This window comes from Synchiropus splendidus, chromosome 7 (genome assembly GCF_027744825.2).
Source record: "Synchiropus splendidus isolate RoL2022-P1 chromosome 7, RoL_Sspl_1.0, whole genome shotgun sequence".
NCBI classification, from domain to species: Eukaryota; Metazoa; Chordata; class Actinopteri; order Syngnathiformes; family Callionymidae; genus Synchiropus; species Synchiropus splendidus.
This window is the reverse complement of record NC_071340.1, coordinates 17,434,833-17,460,199: the sequence shown is the minus strand read 5'-3', so window position 1 is coordinate 17,460,199 and position 25,367 is coordinate 17,434,833. Positions and strand designations below refer to the sequence as shown.

Genomic DNA, 25,367 nt, shown 5'->3' with positions numbered 1-25,367 from the left:
GGGCCGTTGGACATGTGCTAAATGTGGTCGAGAAAAGCAATTTGACTGCCAGAGAGGGTCCTGATGCCATGGATGACATTGCAAATGCAATTATGGAAAAAAAAACAGTCCAGTTGACTCATTTGCTTGTCAACCAACACGTTCAACAACTCGAGTTTTTCGTACGTGTTTTTGATGGAGCAGCTTGGGAGGAATGTAGTCCTCAGCAAGAGCGTTACGTAAACGTTGGTAAATGTTGGTGGCGTTTTGGATTACCATCTGGATCCATGACTGTATTGAAGGATTAAGGCTATGTGCATGCGATATGCCGCTGCCACCTGCTGACCAAATCACCCACCGTGTTGACTTGTTTGGCTTCATCTTTGAGAAAAGCTAGCGGAAGCATCACCCAGTTAGCCCTGCCCCAGTTCAAGAGCGCTCCGAGGGAGAGTCTCCAGCTGTGGGACCAAGCAAAAGCGCTTGAACAGCTGAAACAAAAGGCTCAGAATGACTGAAGATAATTGTGTTTTCACCGCTGGGGTGTTTCCAGCAGGCTCTCCTGTCAGGTTCCGATAACCAGGACAGTTTTTTTCTCTCGCGAAACTACGCCTAATTAAATTTTCCGTTCAGGGATTGACGCTGATCTGAGGATATTTCAACTCATTATAAGAAACGCAATTAACATCTTTGGCTCACAAGTTAATTTCGGATGATCACTTTTGTGGAGTCAAAGTTTTTTTCTTTTTTCCTTCAGCTGAGCATCGACGGAAGAATCGGTTATCACACTCTCTTCCTGTTTCATTAGGAAACATGAAAGGCTGCACATAATTAGAGGGCGATTTCAGGGCTTCCAGTCTGAGCTCAGCAGAGTCCTGGTCGCAGAAAGGCTTTGTCTCAGCATTCCCTTTGACTCTGAAGACAGTTTAAGGAAACAGAGTCACAATAACACGACAGATCTGACTCTGGAGGCTCGGAATTAATGGCCCGTCTTTGATCCGATCCGAGTGGCTTTTGTCACCCTCTAATTGAGTTTCTACTTTTGGAGAGAGACGTTGAATTATTTAGGCGCCTCTCCAAGTTTGGACTTCCTTTGTTCGCTCAGACCGAGTGATTCATGGATACACAGGCTTTCATGAAGCCTCCTCTGAACAAACCTTACCACCATTTTGTTTGCACATAATTCAGACAAAATCTATTTGACAGAAAACCATTTTTTGCCGAAGTCACACCACACAGTCACACCACTGACTTGACTCAGTTAAGACTGGAGCTGGTCTGCTGAGATAAATGGAAGGGCACAGAGCAGTGTCACGTCCGTAGAAAGTGAAAGTGGACCTCAGTGGGCAGTGAAGCTCGTTCAAGTCAGATAATACTGTAGTGGAGAAGCTTTGCCTCAGAAGGTTTGGTGGTGTGCAGGGTGGTGGCAGTCAGCTGGACTGTGTTGTTGACCAAACCAGGACCTTGGTGACCTTTGCTGAATTTTGCTGTGATGAGCATCGGCTTCTGGAAGCATCTGGTTTTTCGTGGGTGAGGAGTGAATGACCTTGATGTTGGGGCCCCGGGGAACCCTGGTTTGGTTGAGAAAGACCCGAGCAAAAAGACTCCTCGCTCACCAGTATGTGTATGTTCCGACTGTCTCCTGAGATCATGAGCTTCAGGTGTTGACTCAGAGTAGAAGCACTGCCTCTCTTGGAGGAGGCCCAGGGGCAGACCCAGGACACTCTGCAGAGATTGTCCTGAAAATGCCAGTGTTCATCCAGGAGTGAGGGAGGAAGATGCAAGGCTCATCCCACTTTGCCGATCCTAACCGGACCTCAGAAGAGCACAAGCACGTGCTCTTTATTTCTGAACTTTTTTTTTCCTGGAGTGAATGCAACACCCTCTGCCACCTCCGTTTTTTTAGGTTGTTGACTCCATCCTCTTCAAAGAGACGCTTGCAGTGATTGACATGTTTTCTCCCTTTCCCTCCGCTCGTCTCTGTCCTTAACTCACACCTCCTCCTGCCACACTGGAGCCAAGAAAAGCTGCAGATTAGCCCTTAATGTGATACTGCGGAGCGAAGAATAATCTCTATCTTCTTCTCAAACCGAGAGGCGAGTGGACGGTCACCACTTGATTGGCGGCAGCTTAAGTCGAGGCAGATGGAGAGTTAAAAAAACCCAGCTAACAAGGGCCACTTTGGCCTCAGGTCTTCATGGCTGACGGGAGCCTCACTATCGGCGCTAATCCCGGCCTCCAGCTCCTGCGCTGCCGATATTGCTATGGGGACGTGAGGCGCGTCAGCAATAATATCAGCGATCAATGGCGGTTTGGATTCCACGCACGGTCGCTGGCGTTAGCTCGAGAACGCGCTGGCACCTGTTCGCACACATTCTGCCAAACTCAGCCCTTCCTCTGGAAATGGATCCGTCTGATTGTTACCGCCGCCAGGAATGAAAGTTATTTACCGAGTTTGCTCCGGAGCCGTCAGCTTCCTATAATCCCCAAATGTCATGTTAAAGAGTAATCCGGCTGGTGCTGCAGAGCCGAGGCATTAGAGGAAACAGGTTACGCCGCTAATTCAGCAGCCGGGTGTTTGAGGAGTAAAGGTCAGTGCAAAGTCACAGAACAAGCGTTTCTGTGACAAAACAGCTGATGAAAAAGGGTGTGAACAGCAGCTAATGCCACCCCGGCTTGCAGGGTTGTCACGGCGCGACTAGATGCTAGTCATCCGGCTTGTGGCACTCATGAAACTGGGGAGTCCCTGGGACTGGATTTGCTGAGTGTAAATGGGAATCTGAAATGTGATCATTCCACAGACCACTTCCAGATGAATGGCTTTTAAGGTTGTGCTGTAAATTTGACCTGGACGTGACTCAAACCCATTGAACATTGCATCCTCCCTGGTCCTCCTGCACCCCACATTGGGCGCCACTGTCTGAGGCCCGTGCTAGTGGGTTCTCTTTCACAGGCAGAGGAGCTCACTCACGTCTTCACTCAGCTAGTGTTTTCAGACTCCACCATGTGTGGCACGATCTTCAGCTTCCCTTCCAGCCACCTCCACTCTGCTCAATAGGAAGTGGGAAGATTGTGGATGAAACTGTTGTGCCATCCTCTCACCTCCGCTACTGCCATGCCTGATGTCACCATAGCAACCACAGGCACCCCCACAATGGAGTTCTGATCACAAATGACACCCCACTTCTTGAACAACCAGTCCAACAGCGCGGGACAGTGGGTTTTCTATGCCAACAAAAATGTTCTCCACTCACAAGAGGAAATGCGTTGTGTACACGCATCGTGAAACAAGTTGAGTTTACACACAGCAGACAGTAGTGTGACGGCCCTGACGGTCCAGGCTTTCATTTGGCAGTAAACAACTCCGGAGAAGTCAGGTGACAACATGAAGCAGACGCCGGTCGGCCAGAAATATTCGCTCCCACATGTCTCCTTCCATCAGCTTCTCACCAGGACGACTCGCTGCTCACAGCAAGTCGACTTGTTTCACACCCCTCCAAACAACTCCATCTAGTCTCCTGACATGTTCAAAGCAGAGCTCACCGCCGCGACCAGAGAAGTTCTCAGGTTCAGTCGGAGAACAGCTGAGGCTCTTGAGTCACTCTGTCGCTTCGTGGGGCAAAACAATAAAGCGGCCGACTGTTGACTGACTGATGAAAACAGTCAGATTATATTTGCTCTGTGAGATATTTTATTGCAGGTGAACATAGAGGTTTCAAAGCAACATCATCATGTGATGAATCAAATATCCTGCACAACGTTGTCCTTCATTGTTTCATGTCAGAAAAGTCTCTGCTACAAACACAAGAATGTAAATCATGGATCAAAGCAGGAATATATACATGATTACACCCGCACTACTACTAACAGAATATCATCACAACTGCAACTGCTGCCATCGTTTCCTCTATTACCACCACTGATACTGCTATTCTACTAATACAACTTTTAGTACTACGACCAGAACTGCTCCTACTAATGGTACTTACTTCTACTTCCATTTTTACATCTTGTTCTAAAACTACTACAGAAATTTTACATAAATAATTGTTACTAAATGTAATGTAACTACCATTATTATTATTATTATTATTGCTATTATTATTATTATTGTTGCTGTTGTTGATAATAATAATAATAAAATGTGGGTTCTACTGTTCTTATCTTTGTTGTCGCTCCAGTCCACATCACGCACGTCGCTCCGCTGTTCGTGTTTTCAACATGCAGGCCTCGACTTATGTGAGGAAATGAAATGTTTCCAGCAAAACATATATTTTCGGGGTGACCTGATTCACTTCACTTCAATGTCGGCATGCCTCAAGGGTCAGTCCTTGGCACAATTCCCTTCTCTTTACACGCTTTACCTTTGGGAGAAGAGCAGCAGGAGAAACTGGGGCACCAGTCAGTACCTCAGGGTTTGTGATTTTCAGGATGCTGACACTCAAAAAATGCAAAAATAAAATGAAAGGAAATAATAAGAAGTCGTGTTGCAAAGCTGGACATGCAATAATCTTGTTCTTACCAACTGCTTTTGGGGTTTGAAGACGGGAATATTCACACATGTATAGGCAAAAGTTAAAGTGGACCCTTGAGCAGGATCACAAACTCTGACCTGTAATACACAGATACTATATGAGATTATGATATCACAGGACTTATGAGACCCTCAAGTACTCCAGTTTTAAACCAATAGGAGGGACCTGGACAGTGAGGCATCAGAGGAGTCTCTCCACTGAATCAGAGTGCTGATTTCCTGGATGCCTCTTTGGTAGTTGCCAGGTTTTCATTTAGGTATCAAACACAGCAACAAACTTGTTTTTTAAATGATATTTGCGTGGGTGGAAGCCACAGGTCCGACCTGAGGGCAGACGGAAATGTTTATATTTCTGGAGGCCTCACATGAGCATTACAGAGTTTAAACATTTGAAGTGTTTCGTGGGCCTGTGTTCCCCCACTTCGCGGTCCAGAGTAGACTGTGAGCCCCGTGGTGAATCATTTAAAGCCAACCTTATAATCACTGCGGGATAATCCCATAATAAGAGGAAATTCAGACATTATCCAACTGGTTAATTAAGCCTTTTAAAGCCGGGAGGCCGCCCCGCATTTCAATTCTTCACCGCGGTGACCGGAGCCTGCCTCCTCTCGCCCATGTGTCACTAAATAAACCTGCCCGCCTGCCTCCCAGCGCATTAAAGATAATGAAATAATTCACTTGCCCTTGAGCCCGACGTGGCGCAGCCACACACAACTACTTATTGGGTCACCGGCAAATTGAATGAAGCTTCTTTCCATAAAAAGCTGATGGACTGGGCCAGACGGCGCCCTAAATAACGCTGACGGTCGCCGAGGTGAGATGAACCCATTTATTATCGGACGCTGAGGAAGGTGCAGGTGGAGGCGAAGGTCGATCGCTTATTGATCATCTGTCCGCTGAGGGGAAATGATAATTAGATGGACCTGCATGGACTCGGGTCACCTACAAAAACCTCCCGGTGGCGGTGAGCTTGTTTTTGTTTAGCCTTCACAGGTTTCACCCGTGATTCTTGGAAATGGAGCCCCGGTTCTGGCTGGTTGTGAGGGAGAAGAACCATCATTGCTGGACTTGAGTTCACCAGCGTGACCCAACAACAGTGCTTGATGTGGAAGGGCAGGTGGGGGAGTTGGTGGCTGGGGGTGTGGGAAGAGGTGACTGTGGCCAAACAAATGTTGATGGACTCCTTCCTGGACATTCAAGGGCAGAATACCAATCCTGCTCTCAGCTGTCAGGGTCAGAAGCTTCAGGTTGAAATGGGTGCATAAGCAAGGCACAATTTCAGAAGACGGTTGACTCTGACTCTTCATCATAAGGAAGAAGACCCTCTTTTGTTGACCTTCACATAACACCAGTGCTTTTTACTGATCACATGGTCCTATTGGTTCTGTCATGCCTGATGCTGCTGGGCGAGGATCAGCTCTGCTGTGGAGAAGGTGGTCGCAGTGACCCAAAAACAAGGCTCTCTCTGTCTGGACTCTCTTAAGGGGGCCACACATGTAACGGTGACCGTGTCATGGCGGTCTATGGGATCAGACCCAGTTGCTGAATTGTTGATGACGGACAGAAGGCTCGGGAGATCGAGAGGAGATTTAACAAGGTTTATTCACAATTACGCAAGACCACAAAAGACGAACAGGAACGCTGAACTAAGGGGAGCCGACACCAGAACACAGAACGGGAAATACACTCAAGGGCAGGGTAAATACCTGAAACAGAAAAGAGGCGAATTATAGTCAGGCATAACTAACGGGGACAAAGCAAACGCACTCGGAAATTCGGAAACTCACAAGGCCCAATAAACAGAAAGCGCTCGGTTCTAGTTCTATACACACACTCACACAAGGAAAGACCTATGCAAGAGGAAAACAAAAGGCGAGTTGTACAAAGAACTAGCGATAAAATAAAAAACTAGAAATAGCGAGAAACTGAAAACTGAGCGAGGAGAACAAACAAAGGAGGCGGCAGAAAGAAGATCAAGCACTAACAGAATTTAGAAATATACAACAGGAGCATGAGAGAACGGAGGGTCGAGAGAGAGTTTATAGTGAGGACGTGAATCAACTATCTGGTAACTATCTGGAATGGGATCCAGCTGCGCTGCCGTGAAGCTGAAGAAAGAGAATGAAAAGGAAATGACAGGAACACAGGAAATAACAAAATAAAAGCACAAGAGAAACGAAACATGACAGATGGGGCCCGATTTTGCTCCTTCCCGAATAGAATGGTGAACCCTCGATTATCGTAACTCGGGATCCTGATGGCTGGGGGTGTCAAGAGAGAACTCATCATGTTCATCGGGTCTGAAAATGATCAGGGCCAACAATTGCATCTAGTGAGAGACAATAGTTCCCGACTAACTGCAACGTGGTAGAGAATGGAATGATCCGACAAAAAAACAAGGGAGCAGAGCAGTGTTTTGAGATTTACTGAATCAATGGCAAAAAACACCAGTTATTTTATAAGCAAATCTGCAGAGCTGACCCGGTCCGTCCCGAAATATGTCCGGCTGGGCGTTTTAGTTCCGCAAAGGAGCAAACGATGGTGGCATTTAGTCATGATGGTGTTTCTTTCGGGATCCTCCCAGAAAAAAACTCATAAAACCACCATCACCCGAGGCTCCCGAGTTGTGTTCTCACTTGTTGTGATGTTTGTCACGTGTAATCTCTCAGGATTCCTGGCTAGAACGTGGTTCTTGGTCGGCTGTGAGGTTTTAAGTTTTTGTGTGTGTGCTCTTCGGTGATTACCGGTGCACACCACACACATTACAGGTGTTTTATCTTCACGTTTGGGGTCTCTGACAGCTAAAAATAGTTGCTTCAGATTTTGAAAATCTTTATGGGTGGGCCCCTTTACAGAGAGAATCTCCGTTTGACTGGGGACCTAGGTGTTACCCCAGAATAGATGGAAGGCCTCAAAAGAGGAAGATAATGGAAGGATGTCGAACAAGACTGTGCTAGAAGAGCAACAGAAGAGCGACACGACAGAGGGAATGTCCTGCTGCTCTACGCTGCAGTGACAGGCAGAAGGCTTTATATTGCAGAGAATGAGACAGACAGGGAAAGAGAGGGTTTATTACCATCAGAGTGAATTTAATTTTAGCCATCAAGGCTCCAACTTGGAAACATTTATAGCTCCGCCGCTGTGGTTGGTCTGCTGCCGCTGAGCTTCCATCTGCCACAGAGCAACACCTGATAGGTGGCAGGCACGTGGCGGCGTGACAGCAGAGGCAGCGCTGGAAGGTTCACGACTCGGTGCCAGGAGCAGGTGTGATAAGACTGGGATGCGACGGGAAAGCTAATGAGGAGAAACCATAATACTGAGAGTGATGCTCAAATTTAGAGCCTGTTTCATCATCTCACGAGGAAACAGGAGGAGGAGATGTTTGCGCTGCGTCACAAATGTGTTCCGCTCGCAACAAAAGTGACTTTCAAAGGAGATTCTCAAGAGCGTGTTCTGACTGGAGGCCGACCTTCGGGTTCATCCGTCATTAATTCATGTTCATGTGCTCGTGGTGCTTTTTAGTCAGCCACTGATAACCAGTCCCTCCAGGAGCTCACAGGCTTTTTTATTGATTGTGGCAGCCAGAAATGTCTGTTTTTGCAACAGATTATTTTTTTCGACCCTGTGAAAAATGCGATCATTATGGTTCTGGAACAACATGATGGGAAATAAGGACCTTTGTAAATGAGCTTGTAAAAAATAGCGTCAGTGCAAAGAAAACACAGACAAAGTACATAAATAAATGAGCGTGCTAAATAAACACGGACGAAATAAGTCCATCGTTTTTATGATGATGCTCTGTGAGTAGTTTCCAGCGGTTTCCACAGGTTCGGGATATAGAGGGTCAGAAATAACGTGGAGAGAGGTGGATCTCACAGTCAGCCATGTTTGTTTACGTCTGTCGTGTTCGGGTGATGCTGCACTAGTGAGTTCCACTTATTAGTTCCGTCTATTGTACATTTCACTCATAAAAGTTATTATTAAACTGAAAATACTATTAAAGTGTCAGAAAATATATACTTCATTAAAAACAATAAAATATTGAACATTGAACTTTGAAAATACATTGAATACATTTAAATTAATAAACAGGAATATTTTAGGGATTTTTGCTGAAAGTATTCTATAAATTCACATCTGTTTTTCAGTACATTTTATGAGGCGATATATTAGGCGATACTTATTGTCTTCTACATCTCCAAGCTGGGGTTGTGGGGGCTGCAGCTGAGGTCCCCTCACCACCATGATAAGACAATCTGTCTGTGAAAACTGACCCAGCTCACTGACAAAACAGGTTCTGAGCATTTTCATGATATCAAAATGATATAAAAACACTCTCATGTGGAATAATGATACTATAAGATAAAACATGATGGGTAATTAGCTCGACCTTGTCGACCTTGCTGCACGTCAGCGCCGGCTGTCATGGCCGACACCCGCGCCGACCACTGCCTGACACAAATTAGAGCAGAAAGCAGGGAGACAGGGAGCGTCCTCATCAGCTCCAGAGGTGGAGCCTTCAGACAGGTGGACACAGAGAACGTTCTCACTTAGCGTTCGGAATCATTCCCACTGAGAGGAACGTGACGGCGGATAATTGGAGGCTGCAAGAGTCTGTGGCTGACGCTCTGTCAGAAGTTTAAATTAGCGTCGCAGGAGCCCGTTATTTACGCTTCCTCATGCAGTCGCTACAAACTAATGAGCTGTCTTTTGTTCCTAACAAGGCCAGTTGTTTTTACACCTATAGCAAAATAGATCCCATCACTTTTTTTATCTGTGGGTTGGTTTTTGAGCCCAGTTCCATCCATTCCATGTGACTGCTTCTCAGGTCAGAGAAGCGTCAGCCCCACGTTGGGCGCCAATTTGTTAGCGGAAGGATTCAGACCCTCCAAAAGTTCCTGGCAGTGTTGCTGTCTTGGGCGTTTCCCTGTACCACGGTACATCATCAGCTGTCACTCAGGGTCCCCTACAGTCCGTGTGTCGTCATTGCAGCGTCTCAAGCGAGATGCCATTTTGGGGCATGATGTACCGATAACAGCTGTTTGCTTGGGCCCAGGGTGATTGCCTGAGCCACCTACTCTGTTGCCTGACCTGCTTTCTGATGGTGACACTGGCTGGAATGGTTTCATGTGAATGCATTTATATCTTGAAGAAAATGATTTATGAATTGTGGATTTCACTGAAAAAGTTTTCCAGTTTTTGGAATCTACTTTCTTGGCTTACCATTGGGTGACATACAGTAGAGTATGTGTCAAAAACATTGGTACAAACAATCTCCGAAAATATTTGCCACAGTAAATAAACAAATCAGTTTCAAATAAATCCTTATGCCAAACTCACTAAAGGAAATATTTATTCTTATATTCGGGGTCATTGTATTTCTATCCAATACAGCTGTATTAAAAAGAATTTAAAGAATCAACAAGATATCCTATAGAAAGGGAATAAAGTTTAAATAAATCTGAAAATAAATTCTTCACGGTAATAAACTTGACTTTTGGTCAGTGAACATACATGATCTTGCGGATGCTTCCTCCTCTTCCACCTCGCTGCCGTCACTCGTCCGTGGCGTCACGGCTGCTCATTAAACGCACTGCACGCGCACTTATAGCGCACTGCTCTGTGCGTACATTAGCATCTGCAGCAGGTTCTCCAGTTATCTCCATCACACAGGAAGAGGAAGTGAACCTGGCTCGCCGCTAATTAAACTCGTCTCTGCTTCCTCTCCTCGCGCTAAGAAGCCTGTAATCACTTCTAACTAGATTTGAAAACAAGTCAATGATGAACTGCAGAAGGCTGATGGAGCGTGAAAGAGGGAAACACAGTCAGTTCAGGCGTCGACGGAGATCACGTGATGCCGATTACTTACTCACAAAACTCTCAACTTGACTCGGTTAAGTTCAGATCCAGGTTAATTTAATGAATCTGTCAACAAGGAATCTTCAGGTCTGTGGACATCAGACCAAATGAAAGTCAGTCTGGTGGCAGGCGCATCAACCATCATTGTCTGTGGAAATGTGCTGAGTCAGCATGGTCGCCTCACTGGCGCCGAACACGGCTCACGCAAGTCACTGACACTGGCACTCAACACTGGCCTCCTCCACCACAGTCGACCCCAAACCACTCCACCAGTCCACCTCCTCCCCCCAGCTGTTAATGGTGATTATAAAATCCTCAAGTGGACCTCGAGTTCCCGGCACAGTGAGGCAGTTCACATCCTCATCTTGCAGCAAAGACGCACTCACAAGGAACACTGCCATCTTCCTTCCTCTGCCGGCTGAGATGTCGACACGCAGACGGCGCCAACACGTACACGGGTCATGTCTGCCTGCGCCTCATGAGATATTCTTACATCACACAGAGCTGAGCGGGATGAAGACATGACTCTCTCTCCGCTCTCCCACGGCAGCAGCCGGCTGTGATTTCAACAGTTTTTTACCTCCACTGAGCAGTTGCAAACAGCGAACGAGATCCAGCAACAACGCCTGCGGGCCGCCGGCGGAAAAATCCCTTGTCTCCTTGTTGATGCTGCTCGATTACAAAACACCGCAGGGCAACAGCATTTTAACTGGTCTCCACTGACACTGCTGTTGCACGTGGAGCCAGTCAACTCAACACGCTCATGAGTCATTCATTCATTTCGGTTTGGGATCTTGGACTAGGAATCACTTGCTTTGAAGAGTTACACGTGTGGTGTTGCATGATGTTTCTGGCGGAGGACAGCATCCATGAACTTATTTCCACTTTATTTCCATGTTGGTGAGTCAGAGTCTCAAGCTGTGTCAGCAAGCTGAGTCTCAGAGTAGAGCTCTGTGTCCTGGGCGGATCATCGGGTTTCAAACCATTCGCTTTAACTCAGTTCCATTTTTTTGTATCTCAGCTGCACTGCCACCGCTCTCCATTTATTCCTCCTCTCTCAGTCGTAATAGATTTTCGGTGACATTCCTCCTGCCAGATTAAATTGCACGCTTGGATGCAAATCCTTTTCGGAGATCGGCTCTAAATTAACCGCCTCTTCGTGCTCATCACAATGCATGATGGGAAGGCGAAGAGAAAGACCTTCACATCAAAGGTTTAATGACGGCGCGGCTCCAGTTTGGAAGACCCGCTGGTTTCAGGCGATTCACTCCGCTCCGCATCCCCCGGTCCAAATTTAACTCCCGAATCAGCGCGGCGCTCGGACGCGTCTGAAGCCCTGAGTGTGAGACGGTGATGGACAGCGCAGCTGCGAGCCGGAAAGTAAGATCACACCGGAACTGAAGGCTTGCGATTTCAAGCTCCCCCTGGTGTTTGGTTCCACTTTGGCTCTTAATCCTCTTTTGGAGAAGAGGCAGCTCAAATCGGGCAATCTGATCGATTCCGCTCCGTGGAATGATGTGCCTATTTGGGAGATGACATGGAAACTCCCACAGTGTCATCTCACTTCCATAAGCAAGTTTGTCTTTTGTTGTCTTCCCTTTTCGGGGACGAAGCGAAAAGAAAGATGTTACTGTTTGTTTCCTGATCTGATACTCACCGGACGCACCGGCCTGTCCAAGCGCTCTGATCCTCCACAGCCACATGAGCTATGATTCCATCACGTGCTGTCGGTTTAGAACCCAGCTACTGTCTGGAGGAACAACGGGAGCTACAAAGCAAGTGCTGCGGCCGCAACTCTGAAAGTGCGGCGAGTGACTTTGAAGACAAGCGCGGTTGGTTTATTCAATTATTGTGTCCTGATGATAAAATGGGAGCTACATAATGGTTTGATTAATTTCCTTATCACGCCGAGCACAAAGAGTAATTACAAGCAAACGCAGCGCTCGCCGAACCGCACATCAATCAAATTAAAGCCGTCTCCATTTGGCAGCAATCACTTTCCGAGCAGGACTAACAGCGCTCCAGGCTCCACCTGCGGCGGCCCGTGTGTTTACCGCGGGACGCTGACTCCATGCAAAGGTTAGCGCTGCTCGTTGAGACGCCCCGCCTTAATGGGATTTTTCCATTTTAGCGTCGGCGCTGGCAGAGATACGCCGGCAGCGACAGTCGGGCTGCTGGTCCGAGCAGCTTGGTGGCGCTCAGGACTTCTACCTTAACCTTTAACACCACAGTTATACACAACTGCCTGACTTTGGTTCATATTCATTCATGGCCATGTGATATGACCACAACATTTGCGACAACTTTTAACTGTTTTACATGCCTTCAATAACACAGTTGGACTCCTTTGTTCTTCAGTTTCTCTGCCAATGGACGTCCATGTGGTGGTGTCGTAAGCAGCTGTGGTTGGATGGAATGGCTCTGAACTTCACCTGAAGCTCATGGGGTTAGGTTTGGAGGGAGACTCACACGTGTGGAATAACACGTGAATGAACTCATTGACTCCGACAGACTCTCCCTTGTCTCCCCACTGTTGGTGGGTCTTGTCCACAGGAATGCTGAACCCTAGTGTTAAAGCGAGGGACTCACTTTCCAAATCTTAAGATCCCAAAGTCCTTATGCATGATGCTAAAAATCTGTCTGATCATCTCCACACGGCACACACATCGAGAGTCATGTCTAGAAGCTCATGTGGCGAAACAGAGCTCTTGTGATCAAACGTGATGAAGCGATGAGCATAAGACACAACATGGAAGTGTGATGCAGGTGTTGGGTGTTTTTAAGCAGAAAAACCCTGAGAGAAAAACAACACTTACCATGGCACACCTTCTGTGTAGCGACACATGGACACCTTGGAAAAACCTTTGTGGCGTGACGGTCAAATCACGGCGCCTATGATCTGAAACAAAGTGTTGAAATCTTGCTTATTGTTCAAGTCTGACAGTTCCACTCAACACATCAAAAAACTGGGCTGCTTTTGTCCAGAGTTTGCTACTTCCCAACCAAGCCATCGGTCAGGGCCAACAATCGAAAAAGTCAAACATGTTTAATATTTACCACCAAAGATCTTTGTATGTGTTGGGAGAGGTGATTGCTCCTGACCTGAACTGTGATGTGGAACAGAATGTAACCAGTCAGTGATGCAACAGAGAAACAAGGAAGCAAAGAGGGGTGGTTCTCGGGTCCATACTGGATGGGAGAACTTTCGAGTATGAGTTTGAGTTTTTCTCTTATCGTCAGGATGGTTCAGCCATCGTGTTTTATGCTTATGATTGATCATGTAGGATTTCTGACTTGGAGGACGAGCTTCTCCATCGGTGCTTCTGTATGAGTGTGTTATCTGGGTTGAGAAGGATCAATACCACAATAACTTCATCTTCATGTGTGGGGTGTCGAACTGATAGAACAAGACTCAACATTTTGACAGTCCTTGCGTGTGTGGCCCCCTGCAGTCTCATGAATGTAGTTCACTCCCTTTGATTCTGATCCCAGCTCTCCTGGGTAACAGGATCAGTTGGATGGAAGCGACGTTGTGCATCCGCGCAGTATAGAACTTGAAGCCAGATATACAGCAGCTTCAGGTCTGCTGGGCGGTCACTGACTTCACTGTAATTTCCCGCTCGTGTCCCATAGCCAGGCTCCATCGACAGCGCCGCCTGGTTGTCTCCTAATTGCAGCACTAGATCATCTCGTCCCCCGAACTAATTATCGCCGCCGTCACAGCCCTTGTAATAATGATAATCAATTGTTCCCCACTGCAGATCACAAAACGAACCTCCCGGGTCTTCTGCGATAATCCAGGCAGATTACTGAGGAGTGTGTTCTGCACTAAGAGGATGAAGTCCTGCCTCGTTCTCCAGTCAGGTGTTTGCCAGATCGTATCTCCCGCAGGAATCGCAGGCCCCTGTGAAGCCGACCTCCGTTCTGGTTTGAAATATCATCAGATTAAAATCATCCAGTTTGCTAGGAGCCATCCAGCATCAGCCATTGATTGTTGTTTTCTGCTTCAGGCCTCACTAAATCAATCCACCGCGACTTGTTTGCCACAGTTTGTTATTCTGTCAAGCCTCAGACAGTAGTGCGAGCACCAGCCGCGGCAAGGATCGATGTGGATGTGTTTTGGAGCTTGACGTCACGCGGTTGTACCTCAGCAGGGTCTCCTGTTACGAGCAAGTGTTACAGAGATGTTCCTGGCTTCGCCGGATGATGTTACGTTTGTGTGTTGCTCCACTGCCCCCTGCTGTCACGCTGTACTCATTGCTGACAAGGACATTTCAAAAAGATATCAAATTATCAAGTCAAACTCAAACAGGTCACCCTGAATTGTAACTTCATCCTCCAGCCGTGAGCCACGTTGTGGTTTCTCTTCTGAGTCAGGAACATCTTCTGAGGCGGGCTGTACTGTGTATTTTGGAGACTGGAGAAGGCAAGCTCACAATTTTTCCCGTGGTAAAAGCATCTGCAGAGGCACCAGCAGGACTCAAATGAGGATTTTAACAAGAGCATCTCACAGACCGGGACTGAAGCACCACACGAGTTCTGAATGTGACTCTGAAATTAATTGGACTAAAAGCTCCCTGGAGGTGATGATTGTGCAGATTCCTGTGAAACAAATGGGAGCTAAATTGCCAGTGTGCATGTTTTCGGGGAGCAGAAGCGATGGCTGCGCGGCAGAAGCCCTCCAGCGCTTCTCGTGTTATCTTCCACGATCTCATCGCGTTCACTGTGGGACTCGGCAGCGTCTGAGGAATCACTTTCTGCTGCGCGGCTCATCAGCAGGCTCCCGTCTCCAAGTAAACAGGCGGATTGAAGCGCTCGCCCCAAACTCTGGCTTCGCTGCAGCTGATTGGCCGACAGCGTTGTTGACAATCAACTCATCGTCTTCCTGCGGCGTCGAGCATTGTGGGGTTGTTCGGCGTAAACAAGCAGGTGGCGAGACACGCCACACACCTGCACCAACAGAAACTCGAAACACTCGTCTGCATCTGCGACCTCACTGATACATGATCTGATCCATCGCATGTCAAGTGGGACGCAGCGGTGCACCTCAGTGACTTGGAGCAACTCAAATATAAGGCTCCCTAATGGACAACGCCTCAGTCCTGTGAGACTTTAATCCAGTAGGTGTCACATGAGAAGCAGGAGACAAAAGAAGTGCAGAAAAAACTGACAACAAGAACTCAAATGGGACCTATAGTTCAGTCTGTAAGCGCAGGACATGGTTGTGTGACTCAAGTACCATGGACCCCAACATTTTATATCTTGTACCTAAAGACAGGACATAAAATGTGGGGGAAACAAGTACTTATGAGTACTTCCAAAACCATGAGGCTCAGAAGTGCAGGAAAAGGGGAACTAAAGGAAACTTTAAAGGCCAATAGGGACGAGGGAGAGTTGCACCAAGACCACAGGAGATCCACCTTATGGTTCATGTTCCAAGATCATGCAAGTGCCCGGCAAGTATCACACGCTCTCTCATTACTGAACTGAATGGTGGAGGAATGTCAGTTATCACTTCATTTCAGTGCAGTATTTAAGAATTGTCCAGTACAGTACTTGTCTTTTTTTCCCGTGTCACATAAGTGTGTTTGTTACCATGACAACAGTAAGTTTTACTGATGACGACAACAGAATCGAATCCTGTCCTTCAAGTCCAGACCTAGTTTCTTCATGCAGATTAAAAACTCGATTCAGAAGCATCGTATTCGTGATCCCACTGTTGACACCAACTGTAGCAGATACGTTCCACGATCCTGTCTCAAACCTGCGCAGTGATCAGAACTCCCACTTCAAAAAGAAATCTCCTCAAATAGGTCAGCGAGAACAAGCGTCTGGGCCGAATTCAATCCACCGCTGTCGACTCCCACTTCCCTCTCAAATCCTCTCGCTCTAATCCTCATCCATCACGAACGTATTCCCACTTCGGCTCTTCTTTAGCCTGAGGCATAAAAAAGAAAAATAATTCACCCGTTCACCCCTCCATCTCCTGGTCAATCCGTCGACACGTCCATGTTTTTAGTGCCGCCAGCGCGGCGTCTCAGAGGACCAGCTAGGTGAGGCAAAGTGAGGGCCGCTCGCCTCCGCGTCGGTGTCGAAGGCTCCAAGCTCTGGCTCTGATTATCTTCTCATTACAATCAGACCGGAGACACTGGAGGAGAGCAGAATGTGTAATTACGCAGGAATCTCCCGTGACTAAAAACTGGAGGATAATAAGGCGGGCCAGAACTCACTTCGCTCACTTCTAATCATCTGCTTTATTCAGTCATTCGTTCTGCTGCTGTGTTTGTCTCCAGATTTTTAAAGGTTTTGTTCTGTGAAAAATATTCATTTATTTGAGAAGCTGAGTTGACTGTGACCCCACAGACCCCATCGATTAAAAACGCCAAGTGTCTTCTGATCTCTGTCGTCTGTCTCCACTCACGGTTGAGGTGACCTTTTTTTCATACCTGGAGATGAGGTGGAGGAGTTCAAGTGTTGTGGGTTTCATGAGTGAGGGAAGGATGGATAAGTCAGCAGGCCGTGTTTCTGTGGACTGGAGAGAGCTGAGCCAGAAGACAGAGCTCTCCACGGACCGCTGGGTTTCTCCCCTCCCCTGTGGTCACCAGCTTTGGAGTGACGCAGAGAACAAGAGTTTCTCTGTCTGGACTCTCTGAGAGAGAAGGTCAGTCATCCAGGAGAGACTCAGAGCAGATCCTCCGTGACCCAACCTTGGATGAGAAGTGGGGGTATCACTTTTTTGGTACTGTTTCACTATTTCTCAAATGCATTCAATGGTTCTAGTACTGCAATAGTTCAGACTCTGACTCCTGAGTCTCAACAGCAGTGACCTTCACCGTCCTATGAAGCTGCTCTGTTCTGTCCACCCTGGCTGCAGTCTCTTCTTCACCTCCTTCACTGAACGTGCAGTCATTAACTAAGCTTCCTGTTCTTAGTCCAGACACTCTGTAAGTTCATCTTTCCACAAACAGATTTGTGTTTTCAAGGAGAGTGAGCTCAGAGACAGAAACTTCTGATTCATGCACATGGTGTTGTGCCATACGCCTTTCTCAAAGGTTACACAGCTCCATTAAAGTGCTGCATCATTGGTGAATGCTGTCATCTGCCAGTGTTTCTTCTGAGTTGACTGAGGCTCAGTGAATCCAAGCATCGGTGAGCACCAGAGCCTGACGGCCAAAATACTGTATTTGTGAGACACAATTCAATGAAAATGGCATCTGGCATGCGACAGGAAACTGCATTACCTGAAATGTCACTTCCACTGAAGCATGTAAATAACCACATTTTTATTGACACTCCGATTTGAATGGTAAATGGCTGACCTCCGGCACAAACACTGCGGAGGGAGAGAAAAACACAAACTGTGATGGACGTCTGAGATCCGGCTCGACTGACTCGTGTTTCCCTTTCTCGCAGGTCAAAGATTACAGACGGTCAAACTCAGACGGACGAGAGGAAGGAAGCCGACCTGAGGGTGGGCGAGGCCAAGCTGAACGGCGTGGTCAGAGCTAAAGGACAGAAACACCGGCGACACCGGCGGGTCAGGAGGTGAGTGAGAGGCCACTTCAGCTCATTTCCTCCGTCCGTTTTCATACGTCCAATAACAACAAACACTTGAGCACGTTAATCCCACCTTCAAAGTGCTTGTTGTTGCACAGCAGGGAAGCAGCTCGCGACATGTAAAACACGAGCAAAGCCGCATCGTGAAGACACGACGATAAACACAAATTCTCCGGATGGACTTTCGCTTGCAGGCTTTTTTTTGTCTTCTAATTCCACATCAAGCATGACGAGAACGGAGGCATGCAGGCGTCTGATAACGCTCCTCCGCTGCGGATGTGAAAGAGAGAGCGACATGCCGGGATCAATTTTAGTTTTCACTGCGTTTGATCTGCTCACATTTGAAAGAATGTGAGCCTTTTGTGAAATCACACGTGTCTGTTGCCGTCAGAGGAACGATCACTTCAGAAGGTCTGCGTCTCTGATAAAGCGGTGATGCAGAGGTTTAGTGCGTGATGATCGAGCCAGAGCTGAATGTAAAGAGGACTGGACAGACGCCAAGTCTGAGACCGTGGTCCTCAATTAGGACAGAGTGCTATGTCTTGTCAAGGAAGTCCCCCCCGGTGGAGGAGTATCTTGCAGCATCTTCAGTGCGCAGGCTCTGTGTCAGGGTTAAGAGAGAGCTGAGCCAGAAGACCAAGCTCACCTGTGGTCTCATGCCTGTACAACAGAAGCTGGCTCAGGCTTCTTGTCCTATCCCTCCTGAAGTGTTCACCTCCAACTGGGAGGAATCCCTCGGACAGATCAAGGATGCACCGTGCGTCCACATGAGAGCCGGGTGTTGGTCGTGTAACCACAAGTTCTGTGACTCATACTGTAGACAATTGTTTTCCCTTTTTTAAACGTAGGTTGAGATTGTTCCGTAGATGTTTACCGGAAACATGAACACAGAATCCTGTCTCCTCTCTCATGATACTGGGTAGCAAATAACCCTTGAGCTACAGAGACAACAGGCTCCTGGTAAACCACTGAGAATGAAGAATCACAAACCCAAGTTTCTAAAGTGGACCAAACTTTTCTTCTCTCAAATCAGTGTCTATCAGTGTCAAAGCAAACTGTAGAAATAACAAGCTAGTGATGCAGCGTGGTGCAGCCGACTCACTGTCCCTGGACACTCTCGACTGTCTCTGTCCATTTGGAGCCAAGTCCACAACACGTCTCCCTTTTATTGGGAGCACACTTCAGTGCCACATGCAGGCCCGGCAGGTCTGCAACATTGTTCCCCTTGGTTGCGTGCTTGAGCCAGAGCACTTGTTGACCTGGGAACACCCCAGCATTCCTACATGCCAAGGTCACTGGCGTAATGGTCGTGAGGGCAGGGACTCCCAGTCAAGATCATGGTGCTCTGGCTGAAGGTACGGGTGGCATTCTGGTTACTAACACCTCATGATTTCACCTTGTATGAGTAGACCAGATGTCCCATATTAGTCCCACAGAGGGGAAATTCGACATGAAAGACGCATCGAACATCAAGAGGAGCACCACCACTGCTGACTCTCCAACTCCCTTCCAGATGATGAGGAATTGCCTTTCTTGCTAGCGACTTTCCGCCTCGACAACACCTGCAATGTAGTTACATGCAGATTTGTATTGGGTGCAGTGATTGCCCAGCGCTCCGGGAGATGGTGGCCACTCAGCACCCCTCCCCTCACATCACCCCCATTCTCTTCCTCGATAGCGCTGCTCAATCACCTTTCCCACTGAAGCAGACAATCACCTGCTCTTATCCCGCGCCTCCTCAAAACTTTGGCTGGCAACAACAAAGGTAACTGCTCCCCAAGTCAGAGTGGCGAGGTGTTAATGAGTGACAAAGTGTTCTCATTACCAGGAGAGGGTCCCGCGCTCGGGTCTGCCTAATCACTCCTAATGCATTTCAGCTTCTAATGCTCCCAAACTGCCGACTGCACTAAGAAAAACAATTTATTTCCGCGAGACAGACCTCTGCATTCAATGAAACAAGCGCCCAGCGTCTCTGGAGCCCCACGGTCGCATACATCACGGTGGGAAGCCGTTTGTCACTGTCGGGACTCGTGGCGATCACAGTCACACCTGCCTGCTCCACCCGCACCTCCCGAGTCTGGAACCAGTCGGCAGAGCAGGAACCGCCGGATTATTTCAAACTGCTCTTTGCTAATCTATACTAATTCTGCGTTTCGCCAAGGTTCCTCAGCTGCTGTGTTTAAACTAAACTTCAGTTTAGTTTCTGATAAACATTCATAACATCAGTAACATTCAGTTTTTTGTAGAAATTACGTCATATTCAACCACTGAAGCTGCTACACTGCCACACCAACAAACTTGTCTGATTTCTTCCTTATTTGGGGGCAGCGTCTACTGAGCATCTCTCATGTTTGAAGGTGCTTTCACCAGAACTGGAACAACAGGATTGGACTCCTCATCGTCCCATGTTGAATTAATGAGCCTCTTGTTATCGCAGATTCACTGTTTCCAGCTGACCAAATTGCTAAATATTGAGCTGGAAGGCTGCCAAAGTGCAGCCAAATGAGCCAAAGGACATTTGCGGTATCTGGCTTCCACACCTTGTTTGTGGATTGTTCAATGAATTGGACCAATTAACACAACTTAACCCCTTAATGCCTCAACTCATCTACATTTGTGTGAAGATGCAAATGTGTTTCTTCTGCAGGGCAGACACTAACATGATGTCGGAATCCTGTCATTTGTAGCTCACACACTGACGGGCACTTTCACTTTCTGCTGCTTTCCTGCTTGATAAAATCAGAAGACGTAAAGTTCCTTTTTTAAATGGTTTGCAAAAAGCTGTTAGGGGTTCAGGTGGTGTTCCTCTGGACTCTCACAGAGTTCACATTTCAAATCCATTCCTCGACTGGACGTGAAAAGTCACCTCTGCTCCATCTCTGCTCACAGCCTGTCCCCAGACGAAGACCTGACTCCGCGATCCAAGGGAAAGAAGAAGAAGCGAAAGTCTCAGCGGAAGAGGAAGAGGCGAAGGTCAGCGTCGGCCAGCAGCCTGACTGGACGGAAGCATCGCAGTGTTTCATGCTCGCTTCCCTCTCGCCAGGTCTCCATCCCGAAGCCTGTCACCGCTGAGGAAGAAGAAGAAGAAGAAGAAAAAGAGCACCAGGAAGAGCAGGAGGCACAGGTAACATCAGGGTCTGCAAATCTTTTGGGCAAGACTGACTTTGCTCACCTGAGATGTGTGTTGTCACTCGAGAGTGGACTGGTCATTTTTGGTCTTGTTACGTTCCGAGTTTCAAGTGAAAAGCTAAGTCAAAGCAGAAACTACTTCTGGTTTTGACAGTAGCTGTTTCAGAGTAAATGTCTGTAAGAGTTTATCGATGAGTCATTCTGTTTATTTTTTTCCTCTCCCCAGGTACTCCTCCAAGAAGTCAAAACACAGGTACGTTTGTTAAACTGTTTCAGTAGCCCTGTGTTTTTTAATATTTGCCTTGAAGTATTTGAAGATTTCACAAGGATTATACTCGGAAGAGCCTCATACATTAGGGGTTCAGTGGCCCCATTGGGTGTGTGTAACTGTTCACCTCCGAAGTAAGGGGTTGAAAATGACTACATGAAGGAATAAAAAATAATGTTGGGGAGCGTTAGTTGATCAGAGGACATGTATGTCAGCTCAAAAAAGAGATTGAATCTGGGAAAATCAAACAACACTTTGGTACAACAAGGAGGTGGCAGACAAGTAAACTGCAGCGTTGTCAAGTCTTGAGGGGTGAAAACAGCAAACATCAGAAGATGTTGAATTGTACCGTATCCAACATTGAAGTGGCGAGGCGAAGGTCAAACATTGACTTTAGACGGGTGTGAAATTTTTTCTCAAGAAGGTGATGAGTGGAATCACAGATGTCTTTGTTCACTTACATGAATGAGAGTTTCACCTCTCTTCTGTCAGCATGACATGCGGCGCACCAACAAGCTGTCGGCTCATCATTTTATTCCCTCTCATCTTCGCAGCTCTTCAAGTCTGAAACACAAGCGGAAGGATGAGCGCCGGCACAAGAAAAGGTCAGTCTGCGGTTGCTGCACCAGAGTCACGTACCTGCCGACTCCACTAGAGTCGCCCCCTGCAGGTGTGTCCTTCATCTCGGCGGAGAGCAGACAGAGAAGATTTGCTAGATTGAAAACACTCTAGCGACAGGGAAGTGCAGAGCTTGAGCCACGAGGAGACGGAGATGGAGGGAGTATGAGAAAGTAATTTCATGCTGTGATCTTGCTACGCTGCATGATTGCACTGTCTGCTGTCGCAACTCAGCTCAGTTTGGAAAAGTCAGCTTTTGCTCTGGCTCCCCTTCTGTTTTCTGGCCACTTGGCTCCTCATACGAAGCCTACATGATCCCACATGTCTGAGACCATGGTCCTCCATGAGGAAAGGGTAAAGGTTGGAGGTGAGAGTCAACACCAGGAAGTTGTAGTATATTGGCGTCTTGATCATGAGTGAAGGAAGGAGATGCAACGTCTTCTGTGATGAGGACTCTGCGGTGGAGAAAGAGCTGAGGCAGAAGACAAAGTCTTTTCCTCTCACCTGTAGTCACCAACTTCCAAGAGACCCGGAGAACAAGATCACAGATGCAAGAGTTTGACCTGCTGCAGGTCTGGATTCAGACATGGAAGCTCAGCTATCCAGGAGATGCGCACAGTAGAACCTCTGTTCCTCCTGGAGGGGACAGACAAGGACGTATCTCTCTACTTCACCTGCTACCACCATGACCTGTTCATACCAGATCAGATGAGGAGTGTTAACAGCTTGAATGATTATTTACAACAGCACATTGTGGTAGTGCAGCAGGCCAGGTGACTTGTGATAGACTCAGACCTTTCCAGTGTGTCCCTTACCTGACACCCTGTGACTGCAAAAGTGATGAGGAAATGGTCGCTTCAATCTAGCGAGTAGCTCAACATTCAAGTGTTTGATTTTCACTCTGTTTTGCATCCTCAAGCTCTCGGACTCACTCCAGAAGGAAGCGACAGTATCGGAGGTCAGACTCTTCTTCCAGCCAGTCGTCCACGGAGGACAGGTAGTACCCTCCCTTCCCCATTCCCCCCACCCCCACAGCCTTATCTTATCAGTCAGCTGAGCTCCGGACACGACACAGCGCGATGACTGATAAAGCAGAGGTGACTTCCTGATCTCTAATCACACACCTACAGGAAGTGGCTTCATTTTCACTGTGATTGGCACTCGCTCAAAAGATGCAGGCCAATATTGGTCTCTGATCACATGTTGTTCTGGAGATATGTTAGGGAGTGGGAGTAGTTTATGACAACAACAAACTCTAAATCCAACATGGCGACTATGGAAGAAGTATCGATAATGTACCTCTTGCACAAAACAGGGAAAGCAGAGGCAGCGTTGTAGGAAGCGGTGGTTGGTGAGGCTGTTAAAGCTGTTAAATTCCACCACTGTTTTGTCTTCTTTGTGTCTCAATACAGCTACGTATCGGGTCGTAACAGCAACACTGCCCCCCACAGTTTACAGTGGCCCTGCTCCGTTTGGCCCCTATCTTTGTGGAAACATCCAGATGAATGCATCATTGTTCCCCTCTCAAATTCTCTTTCCTGAGCGGAGAAATGCATTGATCAACGGCTCGAATTCAACATTGATTTGTTCTGTGATATTCCCCAACAGACATTATCAGCGGAGGTCAGTGGTCCACCAGATTTTGGAGGACGACTACAGCTCGATCAGGGAAGACAGCGATGGAGCTCTCGACATGAAGTGGAGACCTGCAAACAAATCAGTGTGTAAAACGGCTCCCAAATTTCGCTCCATCCTCTCGTCATGCAGTGTAAGTGTTTTAAGCTCTGTCGGCCTTTGCTCAGTAGAAGTCAGTCATAAAGCTATAAAGATGGTGAGGTGGCAGTGTGTCAGAGCAGGAAGAAAGGAGGTGTCCGCGAATCCGTCTAAAGTAGTGGAAATGACACCTTGTAGCAGTGGCCCGAGATGGCAACATGTCCCTAACAAAGAGGGGCCAGAACATGGCCCATTCTGAACAATGGGTGGAATGGAGACTCGTCCCCATCTAATGGAAGGTTGGAACAGAGGTGGCTACTCTAGGTTGCCTAGAGGTCACCATCAGCAGGATCTGAGAAAGAAAGGAAGTGGTAACACCCTTCCGGATAGTGGCAGCAACACACACACACACAGCTTTTCCACACCTTTCCAAAAGCCAGCGGAGACTGAGGAGGCAGCGCATCCCTATAGCACACCAGAGGGCGAGCAGGAACAGATCTGGCCACATGTTCCCCCACCAAAAACCTGAAACCAGTAAAGGAAGATTACACTCTCGTTTAAAAGGAGAGTAGTGTGTATCCAAACATGTCACATGACTTTATGAAATGTGATAACATGCACAGCAATGTCTGCTGCCAATGGCGGCTGGAGTAATGAGGCACGGTGGTAAAAGAGAGGAAAAAAAGATATCAACAAATTTCATTGTTCTACACGAGGGGAGTAAGCCAGCAAAAGTCAGGGACAGGAAGTGCTTTGTCTCCTGTATTTTAAGCAACCGGAATTAATTGTTGATAGGTCAGTTGTCTTCTCTCTTTGAGGCACTAATCTGCACTTTCAGCGAGAGTTATAGGCTCCTACATCGGTGTTCACTGTTCTTAGTGCATTCAAATCGACGCCTGGATGAGAGTCTGTAAAAGAGCCAAGAGAAACCAGCTGTTCGTATTCCCAATATCTCCTCGCTAACCCGAAAATTGAAAAGGTCCCAGGCCACCTCCCAAACTCACTCCCCAATGCCAGCTCTTGTTCCACACCATCGCAGGTACCATGAGGGCAGTGGTAGATCTGTCACTCAGAGTGGTTAGTCAGTCATGCTAACAGGCCAAATGCTGTTTTAATTACACACTACAGGGTTTCCATTATTAGATCCTAGCGATGAATTGTCACAGAGGTGATGTCATTGGTGTTCACGTGGACTGTCGCATGATGACTGCCTGATTTTTTTCTTCCCCAATAAAAGCCGGCTGTGGAGGCTCAGGTAGGTATCACCTGAAACCATGAAGTAATTTTGAGCTGATTCAGGTTCACAACACAGTGTGGTCAGGCGGGGTGGTACAGTCTGGTGCCATTCTGTTTCTCAAAGGGACCATAGATGTGTTTCACAATCAACTGAGAAAGTAGAAAAGCAGGATTTGCTTACGGGTTTCTCTGAAAGATAACAAAGTGGTACCTGGGGAAATGACGGTCCCCGGGCTTTACTGGCAACTCAACACCTGGTTCCCCATCACTAACTCTCCTCCTCCTGTGCTTATCCCTGGGGCTGGTGGCATAGGTGTCAGTTTAGCGCTGTCCCCTACCCACACACCAATCCTGTAAAACATCTCTTGAACACATCATCTGTACACATCAGCGCTTCACCTGAGAAAGCTAAGCAAAGGGGAAATATGACCTGCACACTCCCATGGACCGTCACATGTAAAAGAACTCTCAGGGCAT

General features: G+C 47.5%; 1 protein-coding gene across 1 annotated transcript in view; it reads left to right on the top strand.

Annotated features, from left to right (window-relative positions):
• Positions 1–25,367, top strand: part of srrm4 (serine/arginine repetitive matrix 4) — a 41,836-nt gene that overhangs the window by 10,505 nt on the left and 5,964 nt on the right. Inside the window, exons 2-8 of the mRNA XM_053870927.1 lie at positions 17,783–17,914; positions 20,816–20,899; positions 20,970–21,050; positions 21,282–21,308; positions 21,878–21,928; positions 22,861–22,938; positions 23,550–23,709. Of these exons, the coding sequence (XP_053726902.1) occupies positions 17,783–17,914; positions 20,816–20,899; positions 20,970–21,050; positions 21,282–21,308; positions 21,878–21,928; positions 22,861–22,938; positions 23,550–23,709 (613 nt within the window). The remainder of the gene's footprint in view (positions 1–17,782; positions 17,915–20,815; positions 20,900–20,969; positions 21,051–21,281; positions 21,309–21,877; positions 21,929–22,860; positions 22,939–23,549; positions 23,710–25,367) is intronic.